The following is a 14002-nucleotide window of genomic DNA, read 5'->3' as shown; positions in this document are numbered from 1 at the left end:
GGTTTGTAAGGTGTCATCGAACCAGAATATCTTGGTATAGATATTACAAAGCTGCTGGGAGCAATCAACAGTCTGTCACTGTCTATCAGTCAAAAATCTCCCATATGTGTTCATTTAGGTTAAGATCTGATGAGTGTGAAGGGCATAGTATAGAGAATGGGTGAGCAGTCATGTCCAGAAAGGGTGGGTGTGGGGACATTTTGTCATTCCATCAAGAACAGAGTCTATTAACCCGATTAACCAGATGTGTCTCCTGCTTGATTGGAATGAAGTAGAAGAATCCTTTATTTGTCACATATACAATACTGCACACTGAAGTACCTTTTTTTCACAATTCCCTGCTTAGGAAGTCAGACAGTCAGACATGATACAGCATTGTTAAAGCAGAGAAAGTTTAGGTCCTGATCAAGGGCCTAACAATGGCAGCTTGGCAGTGCAGGTGCTTGAGCCACCAACCTTCAGCAACAACTCAATAAAAACCTGCATCTGAACCGTTGTCTCTTGAGGAAAACCATCCAGGAAGAAACAACACCCATTAGATAGAAATCTTTTCTCACAGGATAACTGTGATCAGTCAGAAGAACTTGGTATTGATTTGCAGTGATACAGGCAGCCAAACCACCAGCTAAGTAAAGAAATAAGTATATACAATATGAGTATATGGTGAACTGGCTCTCTAAATTGTGTATTGGATAGACTCCATATCCATCACATCTCTGGACAGTACAACCCACTTACTGAAAAAATGAATGTAATTATAAGTAACTATAAGTCCATTAGTAACCCGAGCCTGAACAAATGAGACACTTTGCCCAGACACGCTCCGCTGTCTCTCCTCTGAAGGACATCATGGTGGTTTGTGGGGCTGTTTGGACACTTCTATGTCTAACCTTTAAGTTCAAATGCTCTTACAAAAGCATTATCCAATAAAGGTCAGGATAATGGACAGACCAATCCGTTCCACCTAATGCTGCCTTGAGATGTGTTTGAACTCTCTGGAAAGTTAATGTTGCTTGGAAAAACTGCTGAAAAATTAATGCTTTAATGAGGCAAAATTCCACAATTTGTGAAATTTCAGTTCCATAAAATTCTTATCAGTTATCAGTTCGGGGGGCATGGAAGCCTTTATTATCACCACATATATTACAGCACATTGGAATTCTTTACTTTACATAGCCCAACTGAAAAGGGTGGTGTCAGGGTGCAGGGGCAGCTATGAAACAGTGCCCCTGGAGTAGGGAGGGATAAGGGCCTTGCTCAAGGGCCCAACAGTGGCAGTTTCGCAGTCCTGGGCTTGAACCCCAATCACGAACCCAAAGCCTTAAACAAATGAGCCCCCACTGCCCCACAAGTTTTAATGGTTAAAAATTAATATTTTTAGTTATAAATATACAATTTGAGAATGTTTTGTTTTACAAAGGTGAGTTGGGGGGTTAGTAAGAAGTTGTTTTTTTTCTTTTCCTCAACCTTCGGGGTTTGGGGTTTGAGTCCAAAGTCCAAAGACATGCATTATCACTTACTGATTGTTAGTTCTAAATTGTTGATAGTTTGTGAGTGTGTGTGTGATTGTGCCCTGTGGTGGCTTGGCACCCGATTAAGGTGGCCCCACCTTTCACCCCAAGTACCCTGGCATAAACTCCAATTAATGTACATTAGAGCAGTGGTCCCCAACCTCTGGGCAACGGACCGGTACCGGTCCATGGACCAAATGGTACCGGGCCGCCCAAGGAACATTAAATTATTTCCATTTTATTTACTGTGGTGTATTTCTCTCGGGTTTGTGTGACTTTCCATGGACGAGAGGTTAACCGGGAGCTGAGAGACGTCACCTAAAGACGCACCAATACCGCGCATGCGCAAAATATCATGATATCGGGCCAGGTTTAGGTGACATCTGGAGCTGAGCGGCTGCAAGCGGCAGTGGTGTTATAGCTTTGGTGGAGAGAGAAGGTGTGTATCGCTCGTCTCTCTGTTCACCGGTACTTTCTCATGTTTAACAGTGCTTGGTGTACGTGTATATTGTGTTTGCTCAAATTTAACCCACAAATTAGCAAAAATGAGCACGAAAGACGTCGTTAGAAAGTTAGAAACTCTGCCGGTGGATTAAAGTCATGGCGGAATACCCTGAGATTGTCACCACAGCACTTAAATCCCAATTGCCATTTCCGACATGCTATCTGTGTGAAGCGGGGTTTTCTGCAGTGATGGCAACCAAAACAAAACAACAGAATAAACTGGACATAAGCAACACACTTCGGGTGTCATTGTCTCCTATTACCCCATATGGAACCGTCTCGTTGCAAAGAAACAAGCTCAGGGTTCTCATTGATTTAGCGTTCTAGTGAGTTAAAAAGGCATGATTAAATACAATTAAATTAAAATTATTAATTTTAATTTAATTGTATAGCCACCACCCCCCTTCCCCAGTGGGCCGCGGTAAAATGATCAAACATTGACCGGTCCGCGGCGAAAAAAGGTTTAGGGACCACTGCTTTAGAGGACACGCGGTTCAGAATGTAGATAGAAGGATGGAGGCTTTGTTTCTTAGTTAAACTACACATAAACATTTTTAGGTCCATAGAGATGAGAAAAAGTGTTTTGAGTTTGTCCTACAATGAAAAGTGTATATTCTGTAATCTCTTAAACAGGGATGTGTCAGGGATGTGGTAGCCTAGTGGTTAAGTCTAATGGTGGACTACTGACTGGAAGGTAATGAGTTTGAATTCAAAGTCCACCAAGCTGCAACTGCTGGGCCCCTGAGCAAGGCCCTTAACCCTCAATGAAGGTAGAATGAAGAAATTCGAGTACAGATACGTTAGGATATGAAAGAAAACAAAACAACAATAGGGAAATAGGATGCCTTGTTAATGTGCATGTAATATAGTATTTATTCTTTTAAACATTTATTCTTCCTTTAATACTAAACAGAAATTGTTTTCCTCTCTACATTGTTGTTTTACTTGCTAACATTACATCATGTCATAGCCAAACCTATGACCACACTGAAAACCGGACTGTTCTGACAAGCATGTGAATGGCGTCTCATCCAGGGAGAATTCCTGCCTTGTGTTCAATGTTCCTACGATAGGCTATAGATCCCCCACCATCATAACTAGGATAAAGCATTTAGTGGGGATGACAAAAAAAAAGAATGAATGTTGTATGTTCTATCATCCTGTTTCTGTATGAATAACAATCCATTGTTAAAAGCTATAACTGGTGATTACCATTTCCCTAGCCATTCACACACAAACACTTTCACACACTCACCTTTGCTCTACAGGCCAACTCTCAGGGTATGTGAGTGGTGCAAATGCTCAGCCCCCACAGAGGAATTGCGCTCTGGGGACCATTGGCATTTGCTGATGACGCACATGCACAGCTGTAATCCAGGGCCGGAGACACTTTATCATTCATAGATGAAGGATTACATGAGAGGTACTTTTCAAACAGTGCAATTAGTTTCCCTCAATCAGAGCCAGTGAGACAAAAAAGCCCAACCACGGCGGCTTGAGTGCTCCTATTCAGCCTGCCATGCAAAATGAAATAAAAACATGTACTTTCTGATTTTCTGAAGTGAGGAAATGACTGGACTCCTCAATTTTCTCTGGCCGTGCTGGCACTCAAGTTTCACTGTTTTAGCAATACATGAAAGGAGTTGAAACTGGGCCTTAGGTGTTCCATTAATGTGTGTTGCTGACATTTAATGTGTTGCTGACATCTCGTCTTGAGGGGTTTTTTATAATGCGGAAATTTCCTAGAACTTTTAGTAATCATACTCTGAATGGAACAAAGCAATGAAAAAAAAGTAAATGTTGATGGTGCTTTATGTATTTGGTAATGATTACGGAAAATATCCTGATATACCTAAATACCTAAAGCACCATCAACATTTACTTTTTTTTTCATTGCTTTGTTCCATTCAGAGTATGATTAACAAAAGTTCTAGGAAATTTCCGCATTATAAAAAAACCCTCAAGACGAGACTTACAGTAGATTTAATTTGAATACCAAATAGCATGTGGACTTTCTCATGACTTTCATATTCTGTATATGTCCAAAAGATGGTCTTAACAATGACAGTTTCTTATCTCATCTAATATTGAACAGGAGACGAAATAAATCCATTCACAACAAACCAAAAGAATCATTAATCAGTAGGAATGGGCTTCTCACTGTTTTTGGAAAATAATTTTACAGGAATGGTAGGATTAGGTCCCTTTAGGTAGAATTAAGGGACATTAACGTTGCTGATTTGTTGCGAAAGGAACAGGTGTGCGTTCAACATCCCTGAACTCAATGAAAAATCAGTTGACTTTTGTGCCAGTTGAACCAATTGAACTAACACTCGACATGGATACAAAGTCACTTTCAATTAGTCCCTTTGTGTAAAAGAAGAATTTTCATAACCATACCTGTACACATGTCAAAGTACCTTTTCTTCGGTTAAGTACCATTAACTGCACACAAAGTCTACTTCTTACACACCCTTGTGAAAAGTGGACATGGAGCTCTTTGAATTTACATACTGTGAATGCTGTGTAACCATGGCAACATAAAGTATGGCACTTTCTGAGATCCATCCTTCTTTTTCATTGTTTGTTCCTTGGTTAATACTATACCTTATTGCCTTTTATTATGCTTTACAAATAAATATGTAGTTTATTTAACTATGTCCCTCACTTTCCTGTTAAATTAGTCCAGGTTTAGGTTTACTCATGTCTAATATGGTTTCAATTAGATTTGTTATAGAAAGTTGAGTGTATTTCTTGCTTTAGAGTCCATATAGTTCAAAAATGCAGCCCGCAGATGTTTGTTCTGAGATGCAAAAGCGTTTGGCTGCAGCATGCTACTGTAAAGATGAGAAGACCTACAGTAATCACACACTGCAAGCCAATTGAGCTACCGAATTAAAGTAAACCCACAAAATAAGAGAGTACTGCTGTGTAAGCATTACAGCATCTGTTATAGCTAAGAGAAACAATAAAAAAGCCATAACATTAACTATATTATCTGAGGTTGTTCATTCATTCTTTGTGAAGTCTTGCCTTCAATTCTATTTGCTTGTTTTTTGGACTAGATATACTGTATGTTTATAGTATTTGCTCTGTTTCTTTGTAATTTTTTGCTGTTGTCACATGAAAAACACTGAGAAAGATGCACTTGATGGTTTTAATGACAGTTCAACAAACAGGGCAAAATGTAAGGCAATCTCAGAGTAAATAAACAGGCGATCAGAGTGCTACAAGGACAATGTATTTTGGCTTTCCAACCCAGAAGAGAACGTCAGTCAAAAGTACTGTGCAGTGATCAAAGGCATTGATCTTTGAGACAATCTTCACAATCGGAAGCGTAAAAATACAATGAGCAATATTAATAGGATGAAGTTTGGCTTTAATCAAACTACAACACGGTTACATGACATTATCATTGCCACAATTCTTCAACTCAATCTCTCAGTTTCAATCCCTGTTTAAAACCATGTCCCCCGATAAGGATCCACTCTGAATCTGAATGAATGAACCGTTTGAGGTAGAACTTACACAATTAGGCTATATTCGATGATTTTCCTGTTTGGTATAGTGATGTTTAATGTCCTTGACAACCTCTATTGGAATATTTAGCCAATTGTTGTTTTTTGTACAGTAAAATTAAAAAAATATATCTTTAATCCCTATTTTTATTTTATCTTTTATCCTTATTAACATTTCAGGCATTTAGACAAAATCTCATTCAAAAAAAGCCTTAAAAGCATTAAAACTTATTTCAGGGTTTATTTTAGGACTTGTATTGAACTGGAAAGAATACACATACACAAGAACAAAGGCTTAGGGAAATCAGGACAGAAGGGAAACAGCAAATACAGAACAATGTGGTTCAGGCCGAAAGTGTGTGTGAGTGATTGGAAACAGTTGTATAACTTACAATGTATGCTCATTGTTCATTCAAAAAAAAAAAAAGACTTATTTCTTTTGTATCTCATATCTTTTTTGCTTCTGTTACATAAACATGCATTTTTAGAGTATTCAAGGCAGAGAATACACATAAGCATAGAGCCAGCAGATGCCACATTAGCCATTGTAATTGAAGTGCATTTGTTACATTGGAAAGGCCAAATATAGTTTTAATAACATTTATTTCCTCTGGGAAAACTGGTGAAGATGGGAAAATTCCATTAACTTAAAGAATTTCATTCATCGTGAATTTGTTTATTAGCAAAATATACAAAGAAATAAATAAAGAAAAAAAAGAACATTAGCAAAAGTTTTATAATGCATCCGTTGCCATTTATTCTCAAATAAAACATAAACTAAAACTCCAACCTAAAAACTTTGTTCTTGGATCAATTCAGATAAACTGGGGCTGTTAGAAAAAAGCCCCACAGAGGAAACATCAAAAAGTGAAAGATTTTGGTTTAAGTCCGAATAAAATGAATGCATCATATACTCATGCATACAGACCAAAAGACTATAATACACCTTATTACAGACATCTGCCGTTTCCCTATATCACAGATGATGTCAAAATCACACCTAACTTAATAGAAACCAATGTAATGTTTGCATATTCAGGTTTGATAATCATAGCTGGATTACTGCACATAGTTAAAGGTTAAATCAATCAGGGGATTCTTTAGATGATGCCGATTAGTTTTATGTGAGTCGCTGACTCATATGTGAGTTGCATAACTAACATCATTGTGTCTTTTTTCTCTAGAAAAATACAGAAAATAGCTGTGCACTAATCATCGGTAATAACAAACAGGAGTTACAAAATTGCAATAATTATACGTAAATCTGAAAACAAGGTAATCTGGGCTGAAATATTTTGAACATAATTCTTAGTGCCTTAGTGCCTTTTTTTTTTTTTTTTTGCTAATTGCTGGCATTGTACACTGTGATTAGCTACATTATGATTTATAGTAGGAGGTGGTAGAGTTAGCTAGCTTATTTAGCCGAAGTTTAATTTTTGATGTTTAAAAAATCAGCATGTTACCCTTTGTTTTTAACAAGATGGCAAATTTAGGAAAAAGGTGAAAAACAGGAAGCTTAAGATTTCAGGAAAAGAACTTGCCACATTATACGATTTACAGTAGCATCTCTTCAAAAATATTTTAATTGATAATCAGTTAATGCAATGATTTAGAAAGTCTACGAGTATGTTATTAGATAAGTAATGCATTTTTTATTCAGATTATTTTAATCATTATTTATTTTAATCATTTATTTTGAACAGCTTTCTTTGCCCTATACACATTATACTCCATTTCAAGTCTTCCACCCTTTCCACCCATAATGTGAAAATGCATTATTTTAAATTAAAATTATTTTAAATTAAAACAACATTATGGAAAAGGTAAAGCTAGAGGGCATCACAAATGTACCAATATCAGAAATGGGGGTTCTGTGTAATTGGTAGCAAGTTTTTAAATGGTGTAGATATCAAAAAGATAACGATGCCTTGTAAACAAATCAAAAATAAGCCTTGGGCTAGACATAATGTGTTTGTTTTCTGCTCTCCACAGGTTCTACTGCCTAGATTACATCCTGGACATTGATGTTTTGGTTCTAATTTTGTGTTGTTACAATATTTGCTATTAAACAAGATTATTATGGGGGCGTTAAATGCCTCAATTTTGTTGCTGTTGTTGTCTTCCGAGAACTATAAGAGGCCTATTTATGTCCCGTCTTTCCTATAAGAGACAAATAAGTCAGTGCAAAGAAATAGAAGCAGGATGAACCTTGTTTGTAAAATCACTCAGAGATAAATATTACTTATAGTGTACTCATTTATTGAGTTGTGGTTCAATAAGTCTGTAAATGTGAACAGAACAGCTTGTCCGACTGCTCAGCTGAGTTTCTCTGTAGTCTGCAGGATTAATAAAATGCTGGAAGTTTTGAAATATATTTTCCATGTAGGCCATTTACAGTATGTCTGTGCACTGAACTAATTCATTTTGTTACTGAATTTTATCCTTCTAGTCATACCTCAAGAATTGGGCTAGCTGTCCCTAGGCCCAAATGCCAACCTGTTGTCTATAAACTTCTTCTTTCATCCAGAGGTCTGCAACCTTTGCCCTTCCTGGAGACTACAAGCTCCTGGCCATTCATGAGGTCTACAAACTTTCATCCTGTAATGTACACCCCGAAACAGAGGATCTTATATCCATATATAGATTTTATTGCAGTAAAAAAATTCACAGACAACAAATCCAAAAACTGTATGCAAAAACTGTACCCAAAAGTCAAAGAACAGGTGAAAAGGTCAGAACTGTAAAAACATAAAACCAGAGAGAGAATCAAAGTTGAGAGAAATACAAGCAAGGTCATACACATGAAAACTAGTCAAGTCAAATGGTTTGGTATGTAACATGAGGGAATGTTACTTCACAAAGAAGGCAAAATTAAGACACCGCTTCAATGTCTGTACAACCTGGAAGAGACAGAACCCGGAAAGGGTTCAGTATTTGGTCGAGGGCTTCCTCTGGTATCTGAGAGACAGTGTAGTGGTTTGGGATATTACACACTCCTTCATGAGGTATACAATATTAACTCATGTACCTTTCTGAAGTCGATAAGCTCTTGCCTCTTTCTGGGATCTACAAATCTTCAAGCTTCTGTCTCTTGCTGAGGTTTATAGACTCCTTTGAATGTCCTGAGGTTTAATATGTCCTGTTCCTGTCCTGAAGTCTATAATTCCCTAGTCCTATACTGGAGTATACAAATTTCTTGTTTTCTCCTGATAATCTATTAGCTCCTGCTCCTTTTACAACCTCCTTAATCCATCTTGAGGACTACCAGCTCTCATCCATCCTGAGGTGTAAAGGTTACTGGTTCTATATTCAGGTCTACAGTCATTTTGTTGGGTCTATAGCCTCCTGGTTTGTCAAGAATTCTACAAGTTTGCCAGTCTCCTGCATTCATCATGACATTTACATGCTCCTGTGCTCTTCTTGAGGTCTGTAAGCTTCTACACCAGTCCGAAAGCTTCATGGTTCAATCAGAGGTCTACAATTTTTGTGCCATCCTGAGGTTTACAAGCGCTTCGCTTGATGTTGTCCTGAGGTCTACAAACTTGCTGCTCCTGTCCAAACGTTCATCATCTCATGCCCATATTTTAAGGTCTATAAACTTTGCTTTGAGGTTGAATGCTTTTTATGCCCATCAAAATGTTTAGAAACTCCTCACCAATCCTGCTCCTGCCATTCTCCTGTCTCAGGGATTATGAGCACCTTTTCTATTTTCCTTGATTTACTGATGACAACAACCCAGTAAAGAAGTACAGTATATGTTGTCCTATCATAACATCTATGTTATTGGTTTTAGGATACAATTAACCATGAATTTGTATTCCATATATCACGGAACTCGATAACTATTTAAATGATTCTCTTTCCTGCCCAGAGGAGCATTGACTTCAATGAATATTCTCTCGATTCTCTGTAAGTAATTCTTTTCAGTTACCCTTTAAGTTTTACATTAAGGTGCAATCAATATATTTGTGGCTAATTTAAGAAATGACCTAAAATTGTATACATCTACTGTTAATCTCATGCATCAAAGTTAAGACTTCTATTTGAAAATGAATTGAAAAGCAATTTCAATTGATAATGTAGATTTTTTTTTTATTAGAAATCAGACATATTCATTTTGTGCTCTGAAAACTGTACAATTGAAAACGATGAAAAAATAATGACATAGAAATGTAAAAGACACAAACAATTAGGACTTTGAAAACCCAAAGTGTCTAAGACTGCAACAGGAGGGAAGGTTATTGACACACAGGGTTACAGGATTTCAAAACACAGGACAATACAGGGGATCAGTGTTTTGTCATTTAATAATCTGGGGAATCATTTAGAAAACAGGGGTATGTACCTGAAACATACTCTATAGTCTATTATTCTTCATATATAATTTCTATTTTTATCTCCCAAATATTAATCACAAGACTCAAAGTCATGTGCTTTCATCCATCAAATAAAATGTATGGAGAAAGTATCTGATAGTTGCTAATACAGTCCTGAGACAGTATTATCATAAATGTCTCTATATGCTCTATAAACATGGTACAAAATTCCAAAAATAATAAAAATCTTTCATGGGTCTGACATAACCCTTTTCTTGAGCAACAAGCGTCCATCTTCGTATTGCACTTTTATTGTTCACTCTCTCTCTGCACAATATGAGAGTCTGTTCAGCCTCTACAGCTGGTACTGCGGAAGTTCTGCTGGAGTTGGGGTGCCTCAAGGCCCAGTACTAGGGTCTTTGAGGTTAGAAATCTTTTTCCTTGTTGTCAAGACCACAAGGCTGTAGAAAGAGCTGGCAAATGGAAATGGATGAAAAACGGATAGTGAGATAATCCTTTTTGTGTCCAAATGCTGCTGACACCGAGTCTTTGGTACCCAGAATGTGCACTGGGCTTGCTCCAGGTGTAGCATCTCTGTGAAGCCACACCTTCACTTGCACTCTCCTAATGTTCCTCGTGTTGGTCTTGGAAAACAGTGGGATGTTTTTATTTTGAACTTGGAAACTCCATAGTTGAAGGTTGAAACTCCATAGTTGAAGGTAATGAAGACAAATTCAAACAAATCAAATTACAAGAAAAAAAAAGTATAAATATAAATCTTTTCTCTATAATGTATTTGTGACAATATTCGATAATAACAATGACAATTTAAACAATAAAAAATAATGTTCAAAAATGTTCAGCTCTGACAGTCCTATTCAAGCCTTGAGTCCAGGAAGGTTATGCTATTAATCAGACTCTGAATAGAGTTCACTGGAAGAGTCTGTAATAAGCTCTGGAGAAGCAGCGCTACGCATAAGCGATAAAAAAATAACAATAACCACAGCGCAGACAGTTGGCAACATGCGTCCGTTCACCTCAGGGTGAAAAACAGCCAACAGGCTGCTGGGAAGTCACTCTGTGCCAGTCCTTCTCTAATGGTGAGAGCAGAGACACTGGAAGAGGTCAGGCTCAAAGAGCCGAGCAACCGGTCGCCCTTTCCATACTGAAGTCGAACGAAAACTGAACAAAAGGCACAGGCATGAAGACCACACCTCTCCTGGACCAGACGGAAGAGTTACGTGAGAAGCTCTTGGCGGAAAAAAACGAGAACCTTACTGTGCCCCGAGGAGAACCAAAGCCACACCATCAGATCCATCTATTTATCTATTCACCCTGTTTCTCCTTCATGGTAATTATCATTATTTGAAGCTACATAAATCCCAAACTATGGAAGCTTTCTCATTCATTTCATTAATTCCCCTCCTTAAGTCTTTGGATATCAGGACATGGTTTTTGGTTCTCTCTCCACCCCTACATTCTATTTATCTTTCTTGACCTCCCAATTTTCCCTTCTGATTCCGCCTTCTCCGTCTTCTTCTCCAAACCAAATGTAGCCAGGGTAAACACAATTTTCTTTTGGTAAGAGCTTCACACTTCCGTCTGCAGGTCGATGATGTCCTGGCCTACCAGAGGGATGGCAGTGCCAGGCTTCTCCCACTCCACAGAGGGCATCTCTAATGGTGATGCTGCCAAAGGCTCAAGCTCCTTTCTCACCCACGATGGTGGTGATGCCTGCGATCGTGGCATGGTTTCCCATGAACGCTCTCCCAATGCTTGTTGTTTATCCTGGAGGAGAAAATATGTGATAGGATTAGGACGAGTTAAGACACCAATCTCAAAAGTTCACCATGTTCTCCCTCCCTCATATAGTATTTTTTTTATGGCCCCTGTTAAAGGTTAGAAAATGTTTCCTTATCATATAATATGGAAATAAATTACTCCCCTTATTCAAATATTAGGGTTAGGGTTCTAGGGTTATCCCTCCATTAGATTTAACAGTACAAACCGTGTTAAGAGACATAACAAACTGAATAAACATTATCTTTATCCTTAAAGAATTTCCCTATTCCCTAAAAAAACGTCTGAAGAGACACTTACGCTGTGGCTTGTTTTGTCGCTTCCCGCCGAAGACACGCTCCACCTCACAGACTGCACAAGGAAAAACAAAGAGAAAAGATTTTACCCAACCTGACTTTCACACGTTTTTGGAAAAAAGATAAGAAAGTAAACCGAGGTCTCAGGATTTCTAATTCAGGCATGTTCTTTTAACACATCTGACACCCAACACCCCCACCGACCCCACCCCGCCCCCATCCACTATCTCTCCTTCTGTGCAAGAGCAAATTAGGATGAAAGAGAACAAAGGTGGGAAATTGAGATGTGAGTAAAATCCCAGATGGCTGCTCTAAATCTCAGCTCTTCGATTCAGATGGATCATATTTATCGGGATTTATTAGGATGTTGTTGCCGTCTTACCTTGCTGTCAGAAGCGGGTGATTCTCTGTCCTTCTCAGCATGATGTAATTTCCTGTTGAGGTCCTGGAACATGTTCTGGTGGCGCTTTCGTGTGTGCATGATCTTCTACATGAAGCACGAGACAGAATGAATAACGTTAGAACGAACAGTAAAAAGTTTCATATTGACATTTTTTCTGAAGTGGCTTTGTATTTCATCTTGTCTAACTTTTGGCTTCAGATTCCATAATCTCATGTATTATCTTTTAAATGCCGAAGGCTGTAAATCTTCTCAAAATTCTTTGTTTGCTTAAGAACATCATAGATGTTTCCAAGCATAATAATAGCGCTTTTAGGCAGGTGAGATATGAAAACGTAATTACCTCAAAGTCGAGCTCAGCATAACGAGATTTCTGCCTCTGCATTGTGGAGTCGGAGGAAAAAACGAGAGAAGAAAAAGGAAGAAAGAACAAACATTAGTCATTCTTATTCAAATGTTATTTGTGAGACAGCTGGTACAAAATATATTTTTAAACCTATATTAAGAAACTGTATTAAGGGACACTAAAAAGCTGCATCATTTACGTGAGCCTTATATAACGTCTAGAAGTATTCTAAAACTTTTCTACCAATATTTTCCTGCAACTATATATTTGCACTCACCCCCTCGCTGACCTCCAGTGAGCTCATGGACAGTGTAGAGATGGTCTCGCTCTTCGACATCATAGAGTTCATGGAGTCGAAGGTGTCTCCTAGCAAACTGGTGACATGACTCTCGCTGGAAATATTGTGCACGTTCTGAAGGGGCGAGTCGCGCTCTGAATATGACACGCTGGCACGGTCGGAGGTTACCGGCTTGGTAGCATAGGCAGCCTGAGGCTCGGCGTAGCCGCTGCCCAGATGCATGATGCGTGCCTGAGGGAGCTGCTCAACGCTAATGTTGTATTTAGCAGAAGAAATGTCTTCCTTGGGCTTGGTCCGCAGCGTGGATGTTGTGTTAGGCATCAGCATGTAGCCGCTTGCGTCAGGACATACACCTTCAGTTGGGACGCGCACCAGCTCGGGGTCCATCTGTGTGAAGATGTCGCTGTCGCACACGTAGACAGGTTTGGAACAGGGTGGCTCGCCTACACGGCTTTTATCGCGGCGCAGGGTCAGAGTGTGGCTGGAGTAGTCGGGCATGGGTGGTATGTGGCTCTTGGTGCTGGGTTTAGAGGGCAGCGTGTGGAAGTTGGGACCCATGGGAAGAGGCAGCTGAGGGAGAGGCATCTTCTCCTCTGAAGATGTCTTCACACCACCTAATAAACAATGACAAGATGATGGATTTTAGCACATGCTTGTGCATACATTTCACAGAAACAAAAGATTTAAATAAATCTAGAATACCACTACTGATCTGACCGTGTTGGTCAGGCTTAATTGCCTGATTGACAGCTGTTACTACAGCTACTGTTATATAAATATATAACCATATTTCTATCTATAAAGCAGGAAGTGTTAAACTGATAGATAATCTCACCTGGTCTGTTTGAGTCACTGTCCTTTTCAAAGTCACCCTACAAGTGAGAGAAAAGAGGGAGGAGGAAATTAGAGGAGAGAATTAAAAATGAAAATCAACAGCTATTTGCGAGTGCCGCAGGCCATCATGTAAAATGCATGAGCATGCTAATGCCACTTCCCGAGTTAGCGCTGGATGT

General features: G+C 38.8%; 1 protein-coding gene across 1 annotated transcript in view; it reads right to left on the bottom strand.

Annotated features, from left to right (window-relative positions):
* Window positions 1-10563: 10563 nt before the first annotated feature.
* LOC113654825 (adhesion G protein-coupled receptor B1-like) overlaps window positions 10564-14002 on the bottom strand; it is a 19977-nt gene continuing 16538 nt past the window's right edge. Inside the window, exons 26-31 of the mRNA XM_027165086.2 lie at window positions 13825-13861; window positions 12969-13603; window positions 12689-12724; window positions 12328-12432; window positions 11950-12000; window positions 10564-11637 (exon numbers count right to left, since the gene is read on the bottom strand). Coding sequence (XP_027020887.2) covers window positions 11440-11637; window positions 11950-12000; window positions 12328-12432; window positions 12689-12724; window positions 12969-13603; window positions 13825-13861 — 1062 coding nt within the window. The 3' untranslated portion in view covers window positions 10564-11439. The remainder of the gene's footprint in view (window positions 11638-11949; window positions 12001-12327; window positions 12433-12688; window positions 12725-12968; window positions 13604-13824; window positions 13862-14002) is intronic.

This window comes from Tachysurus fulvidraco, chromosome 10 (assembly GCF_022655615.1).
Source record: "Tachysurus fulvidraco isolate hzauxx_2018 chromosome 10, HZAU_PFXX_2.0, whole genome shotgun sequence".
NCBI classification, from domain to species: Eukaryota; Metazoa; Chordata; class Actinopteri; order Siluriformes; family Bagridae; genus Tachysurus; species Tachysurus fulvidraco.
The sequence above is the reverse complement of the archived record's forward strand: the minus strand, read 5'-3'. Positions and strand labels throughout refer to the sequence as shown.